The 27,375-nt window shown below is 36.2% G+C and overlaps 1 protein-coding gene across 3 annotated transcripts in view; it reads right to left on the bottom strand.

The window, feature by feature from the left end:
* Positions 1-27,375, bottom strand: part of AP3B1 (adaptor related protein complex 3 subunit beta 1) — a 163,521-nt gene that overhangs the window by 95,989 nt on the left and 40,157 nt on the right. For all 3 annotated transcript variants that reach the window (XR_012621587.1, XM_074812298.1, XM_074812297.1), the window contains exons 7-9: positions 22,919-23,098; positions 3,910-4,071; positions 1,647-1,744 (exon numbers count right to left, since the gene is read on the bottom strand). Coding sequence is in view for 2 of the 3 variants with exons in the window: in XM_074812298.1 (XP_074668399.1) it covers positions 1,647-1,744; positions 3,910-4,071; positions 22,919-23,098 (440 nt within the window). In the remaining variant the exon portion in view is untranslated. The remainder of the gene's footprint in view (positions 1-1,646; positions 1,745-3,909; positions 4,072-22,918; positions 23,099-27,375) is intronic.

The raw sequence follows: 27,375 nt of genomic DNA, 5'->3' as shown, positions 1-27,375 counted from the left end.
AAAAGTAATAATAGAGAAGTACTTAGTATCTTTTAAACCTATTTTTATGTAATTCTTACAATGGTACACGGAAACAGTCAGCTACACATGATGAAGCAAGACTGGAAATTGCTATGAACTGCTCTTCCAGGCACTCTCACCCTAACTAGATTATACTGTATTTGACATTAATTTAAAGGCCATAGGCACATAACTTCAAGGGCAAACAGCAAAAGCTTATTTCAAACTGGCTGTAATAGCAAAAGTGTTTCACACAGATTGGTAACAGAGAATAGACAAACCATTCAACATAAGAAAATCAGAAGCCTAGTGTCATTTTAGGAAGTACTTGAGGTACAGGAAGGATGTGACTTCTCTTTTGATGAAATTTGAGTATAAATGAGCAGTAAAGTAATATGCAAAAATAATCCTTTCAACCTGTGAGTATAAGTTTAGTTCTCTATATTACCTGTGCGTATGCCAAACTGCTTTAGCCATTTTACTTGTCTTTGTATAAAGAGAATGGGAAGCATATTGTACTATAAAACCAAACACAAATATAACAGTGATTCATTTTTACCTGAAATAAAAGCATGAATACTCTACCAAGCCTGATTTTAGTTCTTTACTAACTTTTAAATGATAGAGACATTAGCCATGGGTGAGCTGCAGAAGTTTACAGAGAAAGAGCTCTATGGTGACTGGGCTTAGAAAAGTTAAAGCCTATCTAAGATGAGTAATCTTGTCAGACACAACAAAAGTGATTTTTTTAAAAAAGCTTTTGTGTTTGGTGTGATAAACTTCAAAAATTAAACCATTTTCACAACAAAGTTTTAGCCGAAAATACCATGTTCAGTTACAAGTTATTCTGAAAACATCTTAATATTGTGTCTCCTATCACCCCTTTAAGGCTTTTCACACAGATACATGGAAGTTCAAAATCTAAAAGCTGAGGGGAAAAAACTCCACTTTTATGCAGCAAATATTGGCATAATATGCCAAAACTATCAAACACAAAGAAAAAAATAGTATTATCAATCTTATGAAACATGTGGCCAGTGAGACCCTTCATAGGAAAGTCGACAAGGTTACACTGAAGATGATAAAGTCAGAATTAGATCTCCTGAATGAAACATAAACTTGGTTCTTAAAAGCAGTCCAAGGATTAAGGAAACATAAGGGATTCAGCAGTATCAAGTGGTATTTTAACAAATATGTTGCTTAGTTTCTCTGACAACAAGAAGTCTTCAGTATAAAGTGCAGAAAAAGAAAATACACATCTGAAGACTTTAGTGCCTAGTGTGACAGTAAGAAACTCCAATATAATTAAATGTCCAATAACTTCCAAAAATGAAAAATATCAAGAAACTAAACAAACTAGTTAGTACTGCCTCTATTTGTATGCTATCTAGGCAGCCATGACTCTTCTCAGAATGAAAGTAATAATTATGAATGGAACACAATACTGAATGATCACTGGATGTGATACTGAAAATGATGGAATTACTTTTAATGATCCTCATTTATTGAGCAAAAATTATTACAGAACAATTTTTAAATGAAACTCTAAAAGTGCAATAGTTATATTCTCATAATTATGGCTAAAGAAATATGTACAAAAAACTGTCACAAAAAGGTAGACATAGCAACGTACAGTCTTGACTTACCTATTACTATGGAGTAAACGCACCAATGACTTAGAAACAATATTAGCTTCAGATTTTGGTGCCAAATGCCAGTAAAGCTGTGCAACTGCCATTACCACCTAACAGAACATTCAGAACAGCATGTTAACTTTAAATTGTCATACATATCTATCACATTTGCTTCAGACCTGCAGAACTACCAAGTCACTCTTCTTCAGAAAGCAAAATGCATACCCACGTTCTTTGAAATCAACAGTGCAGATTGGGGGAAAAACATCAGAAAAAAGACAATTTTGTTTCTAAAATCCGAGCTAATTAAGTACCTCTCCTTCCTCCTGGATTTACTGTACACTATAATATATAGAAAGACAGAGGAAGAGGACAAAGAGAGGAAAAAATGTAGGTAATTCAAGTTGTAAACATGCTGATATCATCCTTCGTAACTCAGTATTGCTAGCATCAGCTGTACAAAGCATTGAGGAAATACTGTTTAAAACTTCTGCAAATTTTGTGCTTTTATTTTTATTAAATACAGGTTTAATATTACCTATTATTTGGTTTCCACTTAAAATCTTTCATTCCATTATTCTATTATGCAATTTATAAAATGACAGCTGCCTTTACTAGCAAATTCTAAAGCCTCAAATGTAACAGAAAGTAAAAACCACAGGGCTGCACACCAACATCCTGGCTAGCAAAAAGCAGAAGACTGAGACAGAAGCAACTTAAAAAACATACTTTCTTTTTTTTCTTTTCAAGCTTTCTCGTGAATAAAAGGCAAATGCTGAACTTTATGGTAATGAATAAGTCATTATAATACTGTCATGGTCAACTTTCTGTTCAAAACAAAACAAATCACAGAAAGGAGAGTCCAAGTAAAGCCATCATTATGACACTTGACTTGGTACCTTAAATCTCAGGACCAACAAAACAAAAATTATTATTCAACAATAAAAAGTGATTTAAAACATCTGAAAACTGGAAATAACTAGAGGATTTTTAGCAATATACTACAGGGATCTTTTATTACTGACAAAAATCTAAAGTCAAAGAGAAAGCAATTTAATTGCTGGTAAATTTTGTGAATGGTACAAAAATTGGTGTAATAGCAGTTCAAAAAAGTGTGATTTCACTTGACAAACTGCACTTAAACATCTCAGTTTAGTATCATAAAGTTAAAGATCATAAACATGAGAATCAATACCATATTTAACAGATATAAAGAAAATTACCTACTGAATGTGGAAAATAAGCAACGGAACCTGTTCTCAGTGCAGTGTGATGGCAAACATATCTAACACACTTGTTCTTTTCATGAGATGGTTAATATCGTATAGACACTGAACATTGATTTTAGCAAAAGGCTGTGTTCTAACAGAATTATCATTGTAAAACTGTATTCAATTAGTTTCCAAAGTCTGCTGGCAGATTATAAGTGGTCTTGAAAAGAGGAAGACATTAGTCAGAATCTACAAATACGTTCCACAGAGAAACAAAAACCTGGTCTGTTTAGCTTAACAAGAACAGGTTAGGAGGTGACTTAATCATGGTGCAGTAATTATTTTTGCAATGATATAAATATTCATTATCACTCGAAGTCTCTTCCCAAAGACATCTAGTCTTGATTAACAGGACAAACTGAGGGTAGAAATAAAGTTCTGTGATCTGAGTAATGTCACAATGATTCACCATCAGTGTGGCTTTTTCCAGTTCTAAGAAGTTACTGGCATCTTAATCATGGAAATACTGCAAAGCATACTACACTTATGATGTCGTATCTATCCTTGAACGCTGCCAAGGTACCAATACTAAAAATCTGACTTGGATTGACAAAAAATTTAGGCATACAATTGTCTCCTTTTAAAATGTGAGACTCAAACGAAAGCACAACTTAATGATTCAGTAAAAACTATGATTTCCTTTGTGAATCTGTACCACCAACACTGACAGTTTGTGCCATCCTAGTTGCTGAGAACTTAAGCATTAAAAGCTAGCTATGGTATAGTCATCACATGCAACTGAAGCTGGATTCGAATGTTCTCATATTTTCTCTAGTATTTTGTTTGTCTTTCATATGGAGCACATATCACATTCAGTTCAGATGTTTTACTTAGAAGCTAAATTAATTTCAAAAAAGAAAGAACCACCGTACTTCTCCTGTAAGTTACTAGAGAGTATTATCACCACTTTTATGAGGTGTAGATTTTACTTTTCAATCTTAAATTTTCTAGAAGTATAGTTATTTAGTAGTTTAGCATTTTAATGAAAAAGGAATTTGTCATACAGCAGCATTTCGGCTTTGAAGCAAGGGCTTTGTATTTCGTAACAGCAGCCTGTGGTCTGGGTCCATAGTATAGATGTTTTTCACTTTCCGATCCTTTTCTTTCTGTTCTTCGTCAGATTCATAGAAATTATTTTCACTATACTCTTCCACCACCTCATCATCCTACCAAAAGACAAAATGACAAAAACATACACAAAATATTTGAATCAGCTGGTTTTACTCATTAAGGAAGTAACATACACCACCCCAATTTCATGCAAGATTTATACACTATTTTAAAAATAGCTATTGACTATTCTACCACAGTTTGCTCAAAGCAGTAAATGTACCTACATGAAAAACAGCTTAACAATATATTCAAAATTTCTTTAGAAATAGGATGAACTTCCAAATGAAATATCTTCATTAATATTATATAAACTAGATTAGGTAAGAATATTGGTATTTTTTGAACTTTATGATTTAAAATTGACATTTCTGAAAAGTCAGTTGTCTAAATTTTCCTCTTTTTTGAAATCTTAATGCAAATCACATGCATTCTTCTATCTCTAGCAATATATAAATTATCTGAAAATAGCAAATCTCAGAAGAAGGGATTTCTTAAGAAATTAGATGGTAAAATGTTATGTATTCTGAGCCTGGCCTTCTCTGATGAAGTACAAATCCTTGACCTGTTCAAATAAAGTTACAAATTATCAGCATAACATCACTAAAAGAAACAACACACCACACTGAAAGAGTTCATTACAGTTTGAGATATTAGTAAATTAGGTCTTTCTTTTACTTCAGAAGGCTAAATAAAAGAATATAAAGGAATATATCTGATTATGTATACAAGATAAACTAAAACAAACCTTAAGATTTTTGATGTGGATCAAAAAATGAATAAAGAATAGATTTTAAGTGTTTCATTATGCTTATATTTAATTAGCATTAAAAAGTCCACAAACTTCAAGAAAAATAAGATGGAAACCATCAGAATTAGATCAAAACAGAATGTCAGATCTTAGAAGCCATGGTCTGGATCATCAATATTGAGAGTACTCAACATTACAAAACTTTTTTTAAAAAATAAGCTATTGACTTCTGCAACTTGTTATATCCAAGTATGTGTCCTTGCTCTCCTAAATTCTTCCATCTCACTTTGTCACCATAACACCCAACTAAGACAAAGAGCATTACTGAGGCTAGCTGGAGCTATTCAAATAAAAATGGGCTGGCTGGTACCAAACAGCAACCTTAACCAATAACTCTGCTTGTCTTTCTCTCAAGTCTCTGTCCAACTATTTTAAGGAATATCCAACTCTACACAACGGTTTTAAGAGGATTATTTAAGTCATGCACCCAATTGCTGATTTTTTAAAGAGACAATTACTTTTGAGAAAAATGTATCTTTTTAATTTTAGCTGGCAGTAGCAAAGCGATCAAAAGTAAATGGAAGAATATCTAGATATGAAAATAAAGACTTTTTTAATAGGTCTTCAGAAAACTAGGCAAGGGTAACTTCAAACCCTTGTTTCATGCCTTGGTCAAAACTCATGTGTAGTGAAAGAGCCCATAAAAGTGTCTTCAGTAGAGACAGAGGGAGGGGGAAGGGAGGAAAGAAGTGACAATAAATCAAAGTTGTCATTTCATTCTGGGTTTATCACCATTTGAAAGTACACTGAAAATAAAACTCCCCTTCACATTTCTTCTCATTTTTATTACTTCATCCCAACAGTGCTCTCAGTGTTCTACAGAATCCCTAACAAGCTCTTAGATTTCTTATGCAACAGCAACCAAAGTGATTTAGTTTGTTTACTTCTCTGTCTATACATCTTTGTGGCAGTCACCCTTCTAAACTAAAAACTGAGAATGCTAAATCAAGAGTACTGGTAACTGAATTCCTCCCCTTGTCTACAGGACAACTTGAAAGCAGAATCCCTGATTTCAGTGTATCTCAACCCTGCACTGAAGAAACTTCCTCTAACAGAAAAAGGATAATTCAATCTTCATTGATTCAGTCTTCAGTATCTCTGCCTCGACTGTTAACAGGCACGCACATCAGTACTATCGAACTCAACAGGAATACAGAGTTGGAAATTGTATTTAACTCATTAATCACTGTTGCAAAGACATAGCTTGAGCTCCCACATTTCTGACCCTTTTTTTTTTAAAAAAAAAGAATTGTTGGTTACAAAGATACTTGGAGCAGAGTCCCAAATAATCATAAAGAAACATGCCTCTTATGAAAACATTTTTGATTTAAATCCCGTTAGAGTCTTTATATTGAATCACTTTCTTCATACTCCCATAGCAGAAGTATTAATGTTGCCTTTTTTCATAGTCATGTATTTTATTGCAATCTTACAATATTCCTCTTCTCTCAAATCTGTTGAGATCCGGTACGAAACAATTATGTTCCAGACAAAGGATGATGATGACACACAGGGAAATAAGTTTAATGAACAGAAATTCATTAAAATCAAGTTGATGAAGTCCCAATTAGTCAGAATTTGTAGTCACAAGGGCCTTACTAAGACAAAGAGAATATATAAAACTGCAAGATTTGCACATTAGCATGGAAAGGAAAGCAAAGTACTATGTAAAAGAGACAGAAAATTGAAAGATAAAAACCTGCAGGCTTCTTGGTGTGCAAGAACTGTTGTTTCAAATTCTATTCATCATCCCAGACATGGAGCACAGTTACCACAAAATGTGAAAACATTCAATCACTCACAGCCCCGTAAGCCTCAACCTGAACTGCTGACTATACTCACTGCCAAAGAGAGACAACTGTACATTTAGAATCATAAAGCCATTTAGGTTGGAAAAGGCCCTTAAGATCATCTAGTCTAACCATTTACCTAACACTGCCAAGTCCACCACTAAACCACGTCCCTAAGCACCACATCTACAAGTCTTTTAAACACCTCCAGGGATGGTGATTCAATCACTTCCCTGGACAACCTCTTCCAATGCTTGATAACGAGTTGTGGCAAGCAATACAGTATGCCTTGCATTTCTTAATGGTAGTGAAGGAAAAGGGGAAAAAGGAAAGGAGGGAGATGGAGGGAATAGCAGAATAGAGATCACCGGTCTGGGTTCCTGCGTCGATCCCGCCAGCGAGGGTTCCAGGAGGCAGCCGTCTTCTTCGCTTCACTTCACTCCCTGGACACCCCCCCGCCCCGCTTTGCCCCCCCTTGATTTATACACACTTTACTTGGGTCCATCCCCTAGGTCGACCCACACACCTACGTATCCCATGGATGGGGAGGGGTAAGGTGTTTCATGGAATGATGTAATTAGCATGATCTTGTCAGTCTTCATTAGCATATTGAGGGGTGTTAACTTTAATATGCATTTTGTGGATAATGAAGCAAAGGTCATTCACTGGACAGATGGCCCTTGAAACTTGACCAGGTGCCCCAGAGACGAACCGTCCTGTCTCCACAGGGCTCCCCTCTCCAGCTGCATCTTGTGTTACTGGGGCAGCCTTATCAGCTTTGACCTCCACACTACCCACCCCATGACTATAGTTTTGTTACTTGTGAGTGTTTGAGACATTCCTTAGCTCAGAAAGCCCCTACTCCCCCCGGCAACCTTTATCTCTTTTTCACGCTGTTTTTCTCAGTCCTTGTTTCCCGCAGGCCTGTTTCTTTCACAACCTGTTTTTACAAGTCATCTCTCACACATGCCCTTTATACAAGGTCTACGGCTTGGACTCCAAGCAGGAAAGAAAAGTATGAATGGGGTATAATGGAGAAAGCAGAACTGTTAACACTTAATTTACTGCCTTTGGGAGATGAAAGTCTTCCTGTTTTAACTATTAATGTTGAATTAACAACTGTCAGCTTCCACAGATAATTTCCTGCACACTTATTCTCCAATCCTCAGTATCTATATTGTACCTACAATAAGCTGTGGGAGATGCTTCTTCACATGTCCTTGAAAAAATGCCAGACATTGGTGGCACTCAAATTTTACTTTCCCAGACTTCTAATTAGAGCTCAAACTGATGATAACTAGTACATATGAGCAGCTCTATCAGAAAAATCCCCTGATCCTTTTTGACAGGGGAGAGATAGCATGAGAGTTCAGGCAGTAGATGCAAATGTTCCCATGCTTTCTCTTGTCTTTTCCATCACTTTAGATGCATTTTCACAGTTGATTTAAGACTAAACATGTTATTAAAACTTTGTTGTTATTTTGTTTGTTTATTTTTTAAAAGCATGTTTTATTTTCACCAGGACCAGTAAAATGATATAGCTCACTTTCTGGTCATAGGATCACTAAAACTACTGAAATTTCAAGAGCAGTAGGTGGTAAAGAGAGGACAGAACAGAGGCATTCCCTTTAGTTAAACTGTATTAAGTACACTTACCAGTTTGTAGTAGCACATGATTTAATTGTGCAGTTAATAGCTTCTCTAAATTGTGAAATCACTAAAAAGTTCAGAACTCTGGAATAATGAAGTGATTAAAAACTGAGAGACACCACTAGCATTCCAGGCTAGGAATTGCAAATGGACTCCTTGCATTTGCCATCTTCTGTGATTTATTTGATCCAATAGAGAAGTGAGTATTTTAGTGTGAAAGAACATGCGTAATTCTTTTTTACGTTATTCCAGACATACAGTTTAGGGACATCTTCATAAAGCATTAACAGCTTAAATGAAGAAACTGCCAGATAACAAGTTCCATTAGCCTGTTTTTAAAGTCACTAAGTAAATGAGCTAGCATTTAACTGAGATCTTGCTTGAAATTACATTTAATATGGCATTAAAGTTGAGAATGTGCCTTCCATTTAGGGTAAAGCACATTATGTGAATGCTACAATTACATCAAAACAGAGCTTCACATATCCACAAGCTCAGAGTTAAAGTAAAACTTCACTGAAATCCAAAGCATGAACACACACTATTTTCCCACTCTATTGGCCTTAACTCCATCTTCCCTTCAAAATATTTGTATTCCTAGGTTAGGTATAACTGATCTTAAAGCTACAGACTTCAGTTTCTCTCCTCAGATTCATAAGGAAATACACTCACAGCTTTTTATCATTCCTGCAGCAGAATCTTTGGGAGATAAGATTTTAGCTATCTTCCAGAGTCCTTTCTAATATTTCTAAGAACTGCACTCAAAATAATTTTAGATAAGCTAACTTTAGAAGGTAAGAACAGTTTTGGGATGATTCACTAGTTGGCGAATCTGACTGCAATATCAAAACCACCTTAGTCAACAAAGATCAGCAGTCCACTTGCTGTATCATGAACAGTATCCTTGGAAAAGGGAAATGGCAGAAAATGTACGGAACAGTTTAATACTTAAAGAATTAATGATGTATCCAAGATAGATTTGAAATTTTGATCCTGTGTGTGAAGATGTCTACCTCAATCCTTCTGCGTGTTTCACAGATGTGTTTCAGAACACTAAAGAGACCTATCTTTGATCTATCAGAGCAAACCAAAAGTTTTCCTCAAGACTGCTCAAAAAGCCAAGGAGATGAGATGTGACATGTTTCTGACAGATGAGCAGACCTCAACCAATCACACTTGTTAATACCCACATGTTGGCAGAAGTATCCATCCTCTCCACGACAGGAAGTCCTTGAATAAGATACAGGTATGTCAGTATAGGTAAAGCTTGACATGAATAATTGCGAGTGGTCTAAAAAAGGGCACAATCTCACATGGTAAAAGTATCTGAGAAATTACAGTGTAACCGACATAATCTGTAGCCTGGCTGGAGAAAGGTGTTAGAAGACACAAAGCCAAGTTTGTCACACAGATCTTCAGGTACTAACTGAATGAGAGCAAGTTATAACTTTTGTCTTATTAAGCCAAAGGGAGTTGAAGAGTCAAAGAATAAAGAGACCAGATCATCCACTTCATAAATAATGGCTTCCTTTCAACTACTAATCAGCCATCAAAGTATACTCACCCTTTCTTAGGGTGTGATAAAGACTTGTGCTACTGTGGATGAACTAACTGGACCTAGTAATGATCTGTTGAGATGCTCTGATGGCCATGTGAAAGTAGGGGAGTATTTCAAGTGCCTAAGTGTCTAGTGCCACTTTATACTCCCTCAAGTATGACAAGTATCTGCATGGATCTCAAAGATCCTGAAGGTATGGAGCCTATAGGAGACCCATAACAACTGAAGACTAGGCAAGGCATCTTGTGGCATTTAGAACAACACTAGACCCTCAGATAAATGAATCATTTCCCAGTTTCTCTGAAGGTTAAAAGCTTCATATACTTCCCCTCTGTAGGAAAAAAATTAATGAAGCAAACTATCAAACTCTTTTCCTATTTGAAAATAGCTACTGAATCTTTGTTACATTGAAAGAAAACAAGTTTCCAGCATCTAACAAACTCCTGCTGATGCTCTTGCGTGCAGAGTCATTGGAAAGGAACGGGGCTGGGGATTACAAGACAGCTGAGAAACAAATCGGATCACAGTACCAGGATGCATGTTACAGTAATGGTTACAAACCATAGGTATTCCTGAATGGACAGAAAGCAGGAGGTGACTTTGCTGTCACCAGACCAGACAGCCTGTTGTGTGTGGTCTCAGACACAATGTATTTACAACTTTTGGGAACATAGTTACTAAAAAACTAGTGAGAATTTTAGAAACTTAATTCCTCCCTTCTACCACACATACAATATAAACAGATTCTGCTAATGAAGTAGTGGCCTGGGATATGTATTCTACCAGGAAAGAATCTGTAAGGAGGCTTTCTGAAGAAATGTCCAGTCATAGGACCAAAAGGCATAAGTCCATTACTCCCTTCTAAATTAAGTCAAAATAGACCCAACACATTCAGTCCAAAAGTCAGCAAATACAAAATGCAATGATATATAAATAATGATATATAGCCTATATTATTTATATGAAATATTCATACAAAATTATCACACTACCAAACATTGCATTCTATCACTCCACCAGGGACCAGACCTGTTGCTCCTACACAAATCAAAACGTACATACACATTATCAGTTAAGTGAACCACAATGGAATAAAGAACCAGTAAAGATCACAAGATCATCATGACATTACTCTAATAAGTTCCAATATTATAATTTTTACTTCAATTATAACAACTGTCTATTCATCATTATTGGGACAGAGAGGTCATAAAGAAAACATGAGGTTTTGGTTAGATTTGCAGATCTGAAGCCACTGAAACAAACTTGGACTCCTACAGTAACCTCTTCTGAGGATCATTTTTCAGATTACAACTCTATTCAAATGAGTCTGCTGGAATGATACTGAAAATGTAATCTATTAAAACACTTATATAAAAGATATTACATAATTCCAATAAATTACAATGGAAACTGGTACTTTAAGTTTTAGATAAAAGCTATCATGTTCTGGTCAAATGAGATTTCACAGTTCCTTGCGCAAAATTATATTCGTGGGTTTTTAAAGTTTATTTATCTAAACAGATAAACATGCTTTCAGCTAACAGAAATTGAAGTGAGCATTAATGGAAATGGTAGTTGCAACAAACTGAAGAAATATTTGGGTCACACTGTGAATTATGTTTTCTGATTCTAATCCTCACTCTATAATCTTCATATTGGACTAATAGTCACATGATGTTGAAAACCAATCTATTTTTCAAATGCAAACATCTGCCAGGAAGGGTTGACAACGTGAGTGCCACTGAAATTTTTACCTGAGCTTAATTCAATGGCCAGTACAGTCTCACCCATCTTTTAATACAAAAAGCCAACAGACACAAGAAAGAGGCAAGTTGAGAATCCATGATCTAAAAATGTAGGAAAAGAACGGGAGATGAAGTTTTCAAAGACGAAGACTCCTCCCTTCTTTTCTGCCTTCACTGTGTTCGTACATGTAGACACTCTTTCTAGTTTTCAGGGTACTGACCAAAAAGAGGGCATTTTCACACAAGAGGTATCACACTCAGGAATAATTGTTTTCCCTACAGATTTCATCTCATTGAGACACAGAAGTTCTGAGGTGTGTTTGATCTCAGTTAATCCCTTCACTAAAAGGGCTTTGAATTTTCTTTTACCACCAGGTTGTTTCAAAGAGGCTCAACAGTTGAGGGAAAGGAGGAGTACAACTTCTAGGGTTGTATTTCATAAGGGCTCAAGATTGTGGCAACGGTCTCGTGGTCTAAAGATCAGTTGCACAGTTCCATGACTTAAATCATTTGGAGTTTAGTATCACCCAGACCCAGGTGATCTCATGACAATTATGCATTAGTAGTAAAAAAGGACTGTGTTAGCATCTGACAATAGCTCAAAGCTGCAAGAAATAAGATTCAAATTAGGTTAGATTACCAACAGTATCTATTCTTTGGCTTTAAAACATTAGCTTTAGTCTCAGTTCAGTTCCAACAAATAAGAAAGCCATTGCACAAAATCCTCCAGTATTTTGTGGTACTCCGAGCAGTTTACTGACTCTGATGTTGTAATATCCCTATAAACAGCTATCCTAGGACAAATTTGAGACATCATTCTGTAAAAGGATTTGTCTTCCAAGCCAGCTTACCCTTGGTATCAAGTAGCCTCTGGTGTTGCATGTTTCACACTCACCAAAACATTTTCACATTTCTTTAGAAAAGCAAAATTTCAATGTGGCTAAGGAATCCACAATAAAATTCTACTAGTTTGGGGAGATTTTATAAACAACTCAAAAAAGCTTTCTATATCAAAAGCTTCTAATTTGTAAATATAGTGAGCTTCAGCCAGAAGACAGGGACTGGGAGAACGACCCCCCCACAATCCAGGAGGAGACAGTCAGTGACCTGCTGCATCACATAGACACACACAAGTCTATGGGACCAGACGGGATACACCTGAGGATGCTGAAGGAGCTGGCTGGGGTGCTCGCCAAGGTGCTTTCCATCATTTACCAGCAGTCCTGGCTAACCAGGGAGGTCCCGACAAATTGGAGACTGGCCAATGTGACACCCATATATAAGAAGGGTCAGAAGGATGATCTGGGAAATTACAGGCCTGTCAGCTTGACTTCAGTGCCCAGGAAGCTGATGGAGCAGCTCATCCTGAGTACCATCATACTACACATGCAGGACAACCAGATGATCAAGCCCAGTCAGCATGGGTTTATGAAAGGCAGGTGCTGCTTGACAAACCTGATCTCCTTCTATGACAGGGCAACCTGCATATTGGATGAGGGAAAGGCTGTGGGTGTTGTCTACCTTGACTTCAGTAAGGCCTTTGACACCATTTCCCACAGCATTCTCCTGGCAAAACTGGCTGCTCGTGGCTTGGATGGGCACACGCTTTGCTGGGTAAAAAACTGGCTGGATGGCCGGGCCCAAAGAGTTGTGGTGAACGGAGTTAAATCCAGTTGGTGGCCGGTCACGAGTGGTGTCCCCCAGGGCTCGGTTTTGGGGCCACTCCTGTTTAACGTCTTTATTGATGATCTGGATGAGGGGATCGAGTGCACCCTCAGTAAGTTTGCGGATGACACTAAGTTGGGTGGGAGTGTTGATCTGCTTGAGGGTAGGGAGGCTCTACAAAGGGACCTGGACAGGCTGGAGCGTTGGGCTGAGGCCAACTGTAGGAGTTTCAATAAGGCCAAATGCCGGGTGCTGCACTTGGGCCACAACAACCCCCAGCAGCGCTACAGGCTTGGGGAGGAGTGGCTGGAGAGCTGCCAGTCAGAGAGGGACCTGGGGGTGTTGATTGACAGCCGGCTGAACATGAGCCAGCAGTGTGCCCAGGTGGCCATGAAGGCCAATGGCATCCTGGCTTGTGTCAGAAATAGTGTGGCCAGCAGGGACAGGGAAGGGATCTTACCCCTGGACTCGGCACTGGTGAGGCCGCACCTCGATGACTGTGTTCAGTTTTGGGCCCCTCACTACAAAAAGGACATTGAATTACTCGAGTGTGTCCAGAGAAGGGCAACGAAGCTGGTGAAGGGTCTGGAGCACATGTCGTACAAGGAGAGGCTGAGGGAACTGGGGTTGTTTAGTCTGGAGAAGAGGAGGCTGAGGGGAGACCTCATCAACCTCTACAACTACCTGAAAGGAGGTTGCAGAGAACTGGGGATGAGTCTCTTTAGCCAAGTAACAAGTGATAGGACAAGAGGGAATGGCCTCAAGTTGCACCAGGGAAGGTTTAGGCTGGATATTAGGAAGCATTTCTTTACAGACCAGGTTGTTAGGTGTTGGAATGGGCTGCCCAGGGAGGTGGTGGAGTCCCCATCCCTGGAGGTGTTTAAGAGTTGGGTCGACATAGTGCTGGGGGACATGGTGTAGTTGGGAACTGTCAATGCTAGGTTAATGGTTGGACTAGATATCTTCAAGGTCTTTTCCTACCTAGACGATTCTGTGATTCTGTGATACCTAAGCTACACAAAGGTACTAAGACACTTACTCAAGCTTGAAAACCAGACTGTGGCAAGTGAAATCTAACATTAAGGCATTTTCAGTCACAACATTGTTCTTAGCTTAACTTCTGGCACATATAAAAGTTACATGATAAACTATAAATAAATCAAGCTTCATTTGTGGTTTACTAGATCTTTTCCTCTCATATACATATTCTAAACTATATTCCTGCATATTCTCATTTATATAATAACCTCTGTAATCCTAGTGCAAATGTACATGTTTACTTAATTCTAAAAAAAAAAATAATTTTCCCATATAGTATGAGTATGTAAACTCATTTGTTACATGACTCTTCAAAAACTCTTCAATCCTGCCTTATAATGGCTTTTAAAAACTCGTTTAACCAATAACACAGTTTTGAATACAAACTCAAAATTATGTAATGACTTAGTGCAAAACTAAAGAAAAATAAAAATCCCCAAATGTTCCTCAGAAAGCCCATAATCTTATAAAAGTTTTATACTACAGCTCTGAGACAAAAGCATCGCACAGGTGGTAGTATGAGTTTGAGGACCACTGAGCATTAGATTTTTCCCAATATATCACAATTACAAGAACATCTGTGCTAAGTAACTTCATACTGAACTAATGTGAAAACTCAAGAACTGTTCAAACCTCATTCTCATTTCTGTAAGAAGAAGCAACTAAGTCTAGGACTGCTGCCTAAAAGTAAGGGCTAAGGGTTAAATATGCTGCAGTAATTAACACCTTTATGCAACAAACCCATATTCCTGATTATTGTTGTAACAAAGTCTCACAATACTTGCAGCTAGAATTAAAACAATCAATTATGATTTTTAAATCAATTTAATTTATTCAAAACAGTTCCATTCTCCTCAGAATGGAAGTGGGACATAAAATAGCTCTCTTACCACAAAAACACCCTCATTTCAATAGTGTGAGGAAAAAGTACGATAACAAGAGTGAAAAGACAAGACAGGTTTGCAAACCAAGGAACAGGAAACATGTTTAGAGCATAACAGAGGAATAACAGAGAATACAAGCAAGAACAAGAAGGGATAATATAAACATTGCAGAAATAAAATTGAGAAGGAGCAAAGGTGAGGGGATAAATTAAAGGGAAAAGATACCATCTGCTTCTGGCTAAAAGCTCCCCATTTTTTTTCCCTCACATCCAAAAATTAAAGTGGAATTTGGAACATGCATTCAGAAGTTTGGTTAAATGCTTGAGTAGTTTTTAGGCTTTTTAGGACGGCTAAGGTTTAATCTCAGTTTAAATGTAATCTCTGAAATATCTGAAGAGACAGTATAAGCCATCCTATGAAAATAGCAAGCACTTATGAACCAACTGCCAAGCAAAAGTATTCTTCCATAGGGTTGCACAATAAGTGAACCATGAAAAAAAACAGGTAATTGTTAGTTACCTTGGGGCTGCAACCAAGAGAAGCGTACTACAAGCTCTAGAAATAGTGGTCACCACCTGTCATGAATTATAAACAAGGCATGGAGGAACAGGGGTCTCACAGATCTTCCGCCTGTACAGAACTGTAATGGTTCACAGTGCCCATCCTTCTCTAGTGTTCCTAATATACACCCTCTAGTTACACCAAATCATGTATACTTACTCCTTAAAACAACTCAACTCCTTTCTCTCTGGAAAAAATGTAGCTGATTTTAAAAGTAAAGTAAAAGAGAACAAAGGGATCTTCCCCGTTTCCCACACATGCAAACACACTCATACCTTAATTTTCAGTTTTTTGTTTATATAGATCTAGGATTGTTTACAATTACTAAAATGTTTATCCAACATTTAAACCATATTTGGACTACAGCCCTAGCTCTAGATGTTAGTTAGGAGCCTCAAATTTTCAAGACACAAAAGGACTTGAAATCTTAGAATGCTAACTGTACCTATACTTAGATTGGCAGTCTGAAAGATGAAAGTCTGCTATCCTCACCAGAAAGTCTGCCCTACTAATCTAAACATCATTGATGGACATTAAATCCTGTATTACACAATATTTTTCCTTCATCCTAATGTATAAGTAGGCAAAGGAGCTGAAAGCATCTTAAAACATCTGTTGATTCACTTCAGTGATAATTCTCATACCAACAACTGGTGGGATATTTATTTTGATGGTAAAAGCCATGATGGAAAAGGACGTGTTGCTATCATTCAGGCCTAAATCACCCCCGGTCTTCTTGTCTGGCATTTTTCCAGCCATAAACTGGAACAAGCTTGTGGATACACTGTTAAAGAGATGGGTGATCCAAGATACTTGGAGATTTTTTATATTTACTCTTCCCCATGATTCTTTAGAGATATGCTACAACCAATCAAGAATTCTACCTGATATTGCAAACAGGAGTGTACAGACTCAGGAGACTAAAACTTCCTCAGGGCAGAGGTCAGACCTCACACAGGTCTTCTTCAACCAAAGAAAAAATTAAACAAAGGTTAGTTTTGCAAAGAAGGAGCTAAGGAAGCTTATTTGCAACTCTTCTAATTATCCAGAGAAAATCCTGGTATAATAATGAAAAGGCCACACAAGTTACTAGACAAATACCCCGCAGATAGATGCCCAGAAAAGAATTTATGGATATTTTAGCATCCAGGAAGGTCCCAAAGCACTCTAAGGCAGCATTCATTTAGTACTGTTCACACAATTTTCTATGATTAAATATCACTGAAATGGCCAAAACTAAAGCTAGAGACTTTGGTATCTCATGGGCTGATGGGGGTCTGGTACATCTGATATTTAAATTAAAAATTATTAGTAGTTAGACAGTTGATATTTAGATTTCTATAAAAATATTGAAGTGTTTCCTTCCAATGAATTTTCATGTCTGTAAGTCAAGATCTAGACAGAGGTAAAAACAATTTTCACAACTTATCTGCAACAGGTTAGAATGCCTCTTATCCTTTACATAAATAATAAAAAAACCTCTCATCCTGAGTCAAGAATGTAAGACAACAGCATTGGATGAAGTACATAGAACTTTGCTGGTCAAATTTATGAGAAAAGCAGGGGTGGCTTTCTTAATTTGAGTTGATACAAATGTCCTAGAGAACTTGCCTACACTGATTCTACCCAGTGCTGCTATTCCACTGCAAGTCTGTCATGGGACTAACAGAAACCACTTTGCTGCAAAGATAAATGGCATTTTTATCTACAGACTGTACTTCTCTTTCGCCAGCAATAAGTGCTTGGCAGACACAAAGCAAACCAAATCAGGAAATTCATGTGGCTGAAATTTAACCCTCCCTGTCCTTTTAGTTATTCTCCTGCTGGATTCCTTTATCCAGATTGCCTTAGAAACACTAGCCTTACACAAATGAAGGGAGGGAGAAGATGGAGGGAAGGTAGAATGACAGTAATATTCCCTTTCAGTAAGAAAAGAGACTATTATACAGAGACCATGAAAACAGTCTCAGATTATATCCATAACGACCAGAAAGTTTGTTTAGAATTTCAAGTAATCAACTTTCCACAATGAACTTGAGGCCATTTTTTGTTATAAATCTATGCTCTAAGTTATTCTCGTCTTAATAAATATTACACATGGTAGGGAACAATAAAACTGGTGTTACAGTAAAATAGCTAGCCAGTCCATTTAATGCCCCAAATGCTTTACTAAATATCTTCAAATAAGTGAATTTTATATTACACATTAACCCCTCCTCGTGTATATCTAAAAGAACCTGGTCAGAAATTATTGCACTCTGACTAAAAGGGAAATAGTAACTGAATCCAGAATCCTCCAATTCAGACTGAAGATTCTGACAGTAATACAAAGAATGGAAAAATTAAGGAGTATAACACATAACTTCACTGTACACTAGTTTTCCTAAATTTAATCTTTTGATCTTATCAGTCAAATCAGGCTCAAGTAAATCTACCGATCTATGTATGTGGTTTCACACTTGCATCTGAAGAGGACAGCTTAATGGAAGCTGAAAATGAGATGACTGCTTTTGGTCTCTGGGGAAGAAAAGTCTCTGGCCTCATAATCTTTTAGGGCAGGGGAAAAAAATTTAATTTTTTTTTTTAAATATTCAAAACTATCATCTGGTAGAACCACACAGCACAAATATCTAGAATGAAACTTCAGTAAGGTCTATAATGTACTAACACATAACATATCTTGATTAATTTTAACCTAAAAGATTGAATGCTATTCTCAATATTTCTTAAATATGTTTGACTATCTATGTCTCCTTACTCATCTTCTTATTGCAGGAGAGCATAACACAATTTCTAAATCTTCTACTGAGAGGATGAGAACAGTTGAAGGGAAAGTTCAGGTTGATAGTCTCCTGTTAACTAGGTGAATTACCTAGATAAAGTGATAAAACTGAAACAAGCTGAAGTACTTTAAAAATATTTTGTCTGTAAATCATTCATTTAATAATGAATCAACCTGAATACACCTTTCCCTTCTGTTCTCAGTCTCTCAGTAGAGGATTTAGAAGTTGTATTATGCTCTCCTGCAATAAACCAGCAGAACTGACTCAGAATACTCGTTACAGAGCTAACAAGTTCTACAAAAGTTAAGGACAGACAGTATTCCCTGTATGCTGCATTTGAAGCTTTATCATTTACAATTACAGCTCACTCAATATGCAGCCCAACAAAGGGAATGGAAAAAAAATATTTAGAGCAGGACTAGACACTGTTGAGCTGTCTTAAGTAGCCATCAGACACTGGATTCCATGACACATAACCATGACTTTTATGGAATACACTAAGAATTCATAACTATAAGATACTAAGAAAACACTGCAGGAGCAGGAGACATTTTAAAGCATTTAACAAAAGACTATAGATCACAGAATGGTTGAGGTCAGAAGTGACCTCACAATAGTTTGTCAGGGCTAGCAAGTAAAATAAATATTTTCAAGCTGTTTCTTCCTGTAATTCCTTGAGAGTCAGGCTACTTTCCATGATCCGTTTTTCTCCTAAAAGCCCTTATTCTTTTAGATCATTTTCTTTATGATTAACTTCTGCCCCCCCATCAGTTATGTCAAATTCTGAGCACTTTAAATTAAGCAATACTTCAATAATTAATCCTAAAAGTCTAAGCTTGAGACATGCTTCTCATAAGTACTTGTTTATAAATAACTTTGTTACAACTGAAGCTCATGATCAATCTGAATTCACTGTTCTTTTCCAATCTTAACTGAACACCAAGAAAGCTTATTTCTGTAACCTGCAATTGTCCAAAACAAAACAGCAGTCCCGAGTCACTGTTTTTTTGCAAGACTACAGCTTCCAGCTCCATTTTGCCCTCTACAATGACCACTGAAGCTTCTGACCAAGTCATCTGTTTTTAGAAAACACCCTCCCAGATAGCACACACGTTTGGTGGTGGACCTATATACCAGAACAGCTGAAGCACTCACTACCTCCTGTGATCCTCATCTCCCTGCAGAGGTGACGATGGTTGAACAGCTTGAAAATCAGTTCCTGAACTGTCAGACTGCGACACAATGCAGTCACAGAAACCAACAGCAACTTTATTTTAAACATCTTCATGTATTACGCTGCAAGCTGTAATGGTTCAGGAGCTGTTTTGCAAATAACCTGGCAGTCCCAACAAATTCTGTGGCAAGGGCAGGGCAAAACATTTAATCTGGCATGCATTACAGTGTTATCTCCATCAGGTATGTTACTTCCCAGAAAACTTGGAATTGTTCTTCCCAGTTAGTCCGGACCAGTTTTTTTTAATGAAGAGTATGAGTGTCTTCCTCTCATTCTAGTTAATATGTGTTAAAGATGAACACAGTTCATACGGAAAAAAGGTTATTCCGAAACTGCTACTCACAGGTAACTACTTAAAAAAACACCCTTTAAGTATTGCAAGACAAATAGGATAAACCAAGGACAACCTTCCTCACACCATTCATGATCGAAATTAAAAATTCTACCCTTCAGAGAAGCTAGAAATAGGAATACAAAACTAAGTATTGGTTAATGGGTAATTTGATTAAAGTTTTGCAACAATTTTAAGCATATTGCTCAAAAAAGGATTTTTCTCCGTAACTGCTAAATACTCCAAGTTTTTCTTTAGGTTTCTAAATGCACAAGAGATCAGTTCAAAACATTACATAATTACTTGTTGGGAATTAGCTCAACTTGAAAAAAGCAGCATATGTTTCTCAAAAAGTAAGGTAAATTTTAGTGAATAAAAATGCAAATATGCATTTTAGCAGCCTTGAATTTATTAATCTGATAGGTTTAATTTCCATTTTCCTGCATCAGCTTTATTTATAAAGTGTCCTGCCCTATAAATATGCTGTTATTTTCTATAGTCAAGCATCCTCTTAACAAATCTTCTCATTAATATGTAAATTTAAAGTCAATCGGTCTTCTCCCTGACAGCACCATGAATTCCTAGTGCACTGTATAATCGGCTTTGACTTGGCATCCACTATTTATCATCAAAGATGTCAGTTAGAAAAATTATGGAAAATGCACTGCAATTGATATGACTGCAATCTACTTTGTCAACACTTAATTGTTCCTCAAATCATACATTTACATATAAACAGCCTAAATACTGATCCATAATGATGCAAATAAACTAAATTAAAAATCTCTTCTACTGCACAAGATGCCCTGTTGTATGATGAGTTCATTTATGAACCTATTGAGAAAGGCATGCATTTCCACTAGACCCAGGAAAAAAATTCTGCTAATTTAATTGCTGAGTAGGTAGACAAACTAAATTTTGCACTGAAGCTCATGAAAGTGAAACAAAGTGTTATTAATACTATACTGCTGATGACCCATTTTAGGTTGACACAGGCAGTATTGTTACATAAACCTTTTACATTCCTAGAGCAGAAGCCACAGCAACAATTGTCATCCATCCGGTTTCAGTGAAAAAGGTACATTAGAGTCTTAAAGAAACCTAATCCCATCAAGACCTCCAACCTCTCAGCCCAAAACAGGAGGTCATCCTCTTCTTCTGCTCTTACTTTGTCCAATCATGGACTAAAACTGGTTTAAACCAATTGTGAAACTGTAGCTTTAGGCAAAGCAAATCACCAATTTTGATTCTTTCTAAAGGTAAGAGAGAAGAATGCAAGCTACATACTTTCAATAAGCAACATGTAATAAATGCCTCAAGAACATTAGGAACATATACTATTTAAGTGTTTCATTCTCTAAAAATACTTATTTTAAACAATGTTCTGGAAAGATCTGTTCTTATAAACAATTAAATTTTCATCTGAAATGAAAAAGGATGTTCCAGAACCCAACTCAGTGCAAAAATATGATTCTACTTCAGATACTTTTGTTATGTTTCTAGTTTTCTAATAGTTATAACCCCTGCTTATTTCAGAAGTGAATACAACAGTAAACTACATCAGGCTGAAATTAACTGTTTGTCCAAATGCATCTCCTTGTAACTGTTTTCACATAATAAATTCTACATATATTAACATAGAATCCCACTGCATTTCAGTCTGATTCCCAGGCAAAGGGTATAAACAGACAAAGTTTGAAATAATTCATCAATAGCTGGTGCCATTCTGTATTCCAATGCTGAAAAAAAAGGAAACCTTTAAAAAAATTGTCAATATGCTGATTACCAACCACAATAATCTGCATTGAAATAACAATACCTGAACAGCAGTGTTAAGACACATTAGCTGAGCTATGGCAGAACTACTTCAGTCTAAAGAACTACAAAAAAATTTAAAAAAAGATCAAATGAGAAAACTTTCTCTAAGGTTCTGGGATCACCTTATAGTCATTACAAGTAGGTATCCCAAAACATCGTTTTATGCAACTATACAAAGTCCATCTCCAGATATCGCTGTAAAACAGTATATATATCAATGAATATGTAAATCTTTAAACACGAATTAGTTTCAAACTAAATGGTCAAACTTAACAGTAGCAACACCCCCAAGCCTGTAATAAACACAACCAACCAGAGCTGTGGAGCAATTTCATACAATTCTTTTCAGAAGTATTACATCTTTTAATTTAAACTGTTACTCAGAGTTAAATCCCTATTGAAACCAATGTTATTAGCATGAATTTCTTGAGCTGTCTACTTTTTTGTTCTTATAAGTGATAGGATTTTTATTTTGAATATTCAATTTTATAACTTTCAAGTAAAAATATACTCATATTTACATCATATAAATGAAAAGACAACATTTTTTACATTGCACATTTCAAAAACATATATTCAAGTCTCCACACAGTCCCTCAGCACACTGACAAAGCCTAGACAAGTAATGTAATGTTCACCATACTGTGTGGGTATTCCTATCTACAAAGTAAGTAGATTCTACCCAGTTTCAGGACAGAATGGCAAACCTTTCTAGCTCTGACTCACATAAATCTCCCGGAGCAAAGAGCCATGTTGCTCAAAGAACCACTGAAAAAGGACTCTGCTGCCCTTGGGATGTGCCTGAGGTAAATCAAAACAGGTTATAGCCTGGAAAGAGAATTCTCATGCTCTGAAGAGGGTGGATGCCTTGTGTTAGTGAAGCCTTAGAGAGACGTATGTATTTAATTTCTATTTTTATAAAATAAAAAATAAGATGCATAAAAATGCATCTTAAAAAACTAAGTGTATTCAACATTGGAAATAATTCGGAATGCAAGCACACAATAGTAATTTAAAAAGTCACAAACTTACCTTCCATGGGCTTACAAACTGTGTACGTGCATATCGAGTTAACATGTGGATTATAACAACTTGACCCCACTCTTCCACATCAACCAACAAGTTGCAAAGCTTTCGGTAGTTCTTGTGAATCAGATCTATTCTATCTGGACACACTTCCTCAAATGCCATCACAACGCTCCCAGCTACCAGCTAGAAAACAAAATATAAACCAGAAGGTCAGTTCATCCACAAGTGAGAATCAGAATTAATACTAGCAATTCTTAGCAATTTCAAATTGTTTCTATTAAATGAAAAGAAACATCAACAACAAAAAAAACCTAAGCCCACAGAAATGGTATCTTATTTAAAATAGAATTAGGGTAAGTTTATTAGAACGCAGAAAACATTTGCTCTTTCTATTACACACATAAATCTTAGCTCTCAGCCCTGAAGACACAGTGCAATGTAAGCATAATTTTTTTTTCTTAAGAGTTATAGTTTCCAAATAAATTATTACAGAACTTGCAATTAATTCAGAAATAACAGGGAAGAACAAGAAGTCTAATACAGCGCAATGCCCTATAAGATCTATTGGGATTCTCTTATCAAGACTGGCATGATCAAACTAAAGAGGAGCTGGGTAAGTTTCCCAGCATTACTGGGATTCAAACTTCTCTCTTGATATGGCCAAATTAACTGTTATATGAAATTTTATATTTAGAGCTTCATGAATTCACTTTGGAAAAAAAAAAGGTATAAAAATCAGCAATACAATACAGAGATATATTAATAATTTTCCTCAAAGAACACAAGCAGAATTCCTGCATGTTGTTCAGCACTTCCCTACCAGTTCCAAAATTACAGAAATGGATCATTTATGCCCCATTTTGCCTCCATAAGAAATGAATCTTTATATAAAGATCACACAGATCCTCATACTATACACAAAGATCCTCATACTGACTATGATTATAAAAATAGCTTTGTTTTCATGAGAAAATAAAATTCTCACAAAAATTCCCAACATTCTAACACTTCAAGGGTTATTGAAGCCTTCTTTTAAAAATAAAGATAGGAAACATATTGGGGTTCCTGTGAAAATTCTGGCATGTTATTTTAATGGTGGGAAAACCTCAAAAGCTGACTGTACCTTATAAGGGCATGTCATTGTGTGCCTGAAATTACTGTTCTTTCTCTTCTAATTGCTTTAATTAAGATTTGTTTTGTGTCAGAGTACATGTTAAGTCAAATAACTAAAATGATGGGACTTTATATGAAGCAGCTGATATGTATGCAGTTAGCATGCACGCAGTATAGCCTTCTGGCAGCAAATTAATGTCATATTCTATCTGAGCACTGGGGATCTGCATTTCAACCTCTAAAATTTCCCCAATGACTTAAAGTAAGCAATTAAATAGAAGTGCAGTATATTGAAATGGTACTTTTTGAGAAATATTAAATACAATGATATTCATATGTTACATTTTTCTCCCTGTATTTGGCTGACATTTGGTTTATTAGTATGCGCCCAACATTACAATTGAAAGAAAACAGCTCAGAATATAGTCTTGCTATTATGCTAAACAAGTTTCAGGCACTGTGGGGATTTTATGAATTACCAATAAGAATAAACGTGAAGTTGCATTTATTGTCTCCAGCCCCATCCACATACTGGTACCTGCTGGTCCCAGCAAGTATACAATTCATTCCAGGGAGCAAAATTTGATTATTTGATAGAGCTAACTAAAATACACTTTACATCTAAAATAATTTGCTATTTTTTGGCCTATCACAAAAATAATAGCACTTTTTTTGTTTTATGTTGTTGTACTAAACTTAAACTTTATTCTTAATAATGTACTGAAATAAGCTATTCTGTAATTAAAAACTGCTGCAAATAGATGGTTAGGTATGGGTTCAAAGCTCAGCAGAAGACAGTGGTTAACTCCAAGCAAATCACTATTGGCCAGATAAGCTGAGGATGAAAGAGAGTAAGGGTGGGAAGAGTTGTATGTTAGAACTCGCTTGCAGCAGAGCAATTTTATCAGGATGCAAAACTCTGAACTACAGTTAAGGCCAACTTGCAGAGGACACTGTGATGGACCTGAAGTTTTAGGAGAAAGCACTGACGCTTTTAGATCACAGAGAATGTGTTTTAGGTCACTGTCCCATAGACTTATTATGGATATTCTACTCCTCCACACTACAAGACAGTGTAGGTTTCTTCACAGGCTTGACATACAAGGGGAGAAAAGAAGGGAGGAAAGGGGAAGAGAGAGAGACTGACACACAGATCAATTTATAAGAACAGTCACAGCCTAATATTTAAAAATACCCTTTTAGGTTCATAGGTGAAGGATGACACAGATGCTGGTGCTGGAATGGATACACTTGACTTCTGCAACTAGTACTGCACACACATTTTGCTGTATTTCTCTTTCATTTGGTTATGTTATAGTTTGAAAGCTGACATAAAATAACACATATAACACTAGTTTAGATCTTTTAAAACTGAGCACATATCCCATGAACAGCACTGGCTTTTTAAAAGTTCCGTTACTGTGAGTAAAACACAACACTTTGATACAAAGAAATAGTCATACTGAAATAAATGATTTCTAAATAATTACTTATTTCAATTCACATCAGTCACCAACTCAAGTTTACAATAAGAATCCTGTCACTTATGAATGCTTAAAAGATATACATAAAAATTTGAACATACACTATGAAAGAGGTTCACTGAATGAACAAGCATTTTATTCCCGTGGCAAGTCCCTAGATTTACAAGTTAATACAGGAATTGCCATATATCATGATACTGTTTAAGATCATGCCCCTCTCCCTATTACTGAATTTTCCAAAATCAGGCTTTTCATTTGAAAGGGGGGAAAAAAGGTGAGAATGTGAGACAGATTGAAAATGTACTGGTAACAAGAGGATTTATCTGAGAAAATTTCCTAATGCTTTCTTAATAAGACATTATTTTCTAGTTGACACTGTTTCCCCTATAGTATGATCCTACTATACATCTAAACATCAGAGGAACAGCTAATAATCTTTGTTTATTAAATGCTCAACATTCCATAAAAATATTTAGAATTAAAACAAAATGATCCAATCAGAATATAAAACCAAAAAATATTGGTTTCCAAAAAACAGCCAGTTAATTTCCATCTCACTGTGTCAATAGTAGCTTTTTGTATAAGGAGAAAACATAAATCACTCCAACAAAACTAGCAATGAGCTCATCAAATTCAAATGCTGCTTTCCATTTATGTATTTTTTATATTAAAGCAATAAACATGGTTCATTTGTCTTCCACTGGTTGCCACGTTTTTCTATGCTGTTGCTATGAACTTCAGCCATTAGCTGTGCTCCAAGGTAAACTATATGAACCATCAACAAAAATGACACCCAATCTATGGAGTTCATATTTTCTCTAGATTATCTATGCTAGTTGACAAGCTGGTAATGAAAAAAATCACACTAAGCAAATGGTTCCTCTAATAACAATAAATTTTCTATAAAATTATGAAGGGTACAAAACGTTTCCTTGCATCTATTTTGTCATGAATTCTAATTAACGCTGCAAAAACCTGAGAGTGCTGGGTCATCACAAGAAGTGCATCGAGGTTTGATTGATAATACAGTGCAAGTTGGCCTATGCTGCCAAGATCCCTCTCTCTTAAATTAATGGCCACCCCACCTGCCCTAATCATATAGCCCAAATGATATTCCCCTTCTTATTTCAATTTTCTGGAGGCAAGAAAACTGGAAAAGATCAGTCATTTATCTTCTAATAGCTGGATAATAGATCTATCACAATAAAACATCTGCACAAACTCTAATTTTTTTCCACAAAACTGAAGCTTTTACCAGCATTAAATCAATAAGTTAAGAAAACATTGTCTTATCCACACATTTGGGTTCTAAACTAAAATATTAACTTATTAACAAAAGCCTACTGTTAAAAAGTAGGGAGCCCAGCTTTCTTTGCCATTATCCCCATATACACTGCTTTAGTTTAAAAGATCAAGATCTTCATTGCAAAGCCACCACCAATTCCTAGGATCATTTTTTACTCTAAGGGGTCTCATTTCACAAGAATCTGCTCTTCATCTAGTAACCATGCAGTCTGCAAAAGAAATCTCACTACTCACACATTTGTATGGTTGCTTCACCCCAAAAATAGAATTAATACTAAGTTGCACCTGTTATAAGTAAATTATCACACCAGAATAGAATAATAAATTTATTTAAATATGAGAAGTAGTTTAATGTGATTAAAATATTCTCATTAAAGGAAAAATATTTAAGCAGAGGGTAAAGGAAAATTTAGCCTTTAGAAAAGAGTGTAAATCTTAATTAGCAATAAAGAGATTCCATAAGCTAATTTACTGTCACTCTTCACCCAGAACATGCTTTTATCCCTTCCCATATTACATGATGTCAGAGGTTTCTGGGGACACAACATCAGGAGGACA

The sequence above is a fragment of the Strix aluco genome, chromosome Z (assembly GCF_031877795.1).
Source record: "Strix aluco isolate bStrAlu1 chromosome Z, bStrAlu1.hap1, whole genome shotgun sequence".
In the NCBI taxonomy this organism is placed as follows: Eukaryota; Metazoa; Chordata; class Aves; order Strigiformes; family Strigidae; genus Strix; species Strix aluco.
Note: the sequence above shows the minus strand (reverse complement) of the source record. Positions and strands in the feature narration are given on the sequence as shown.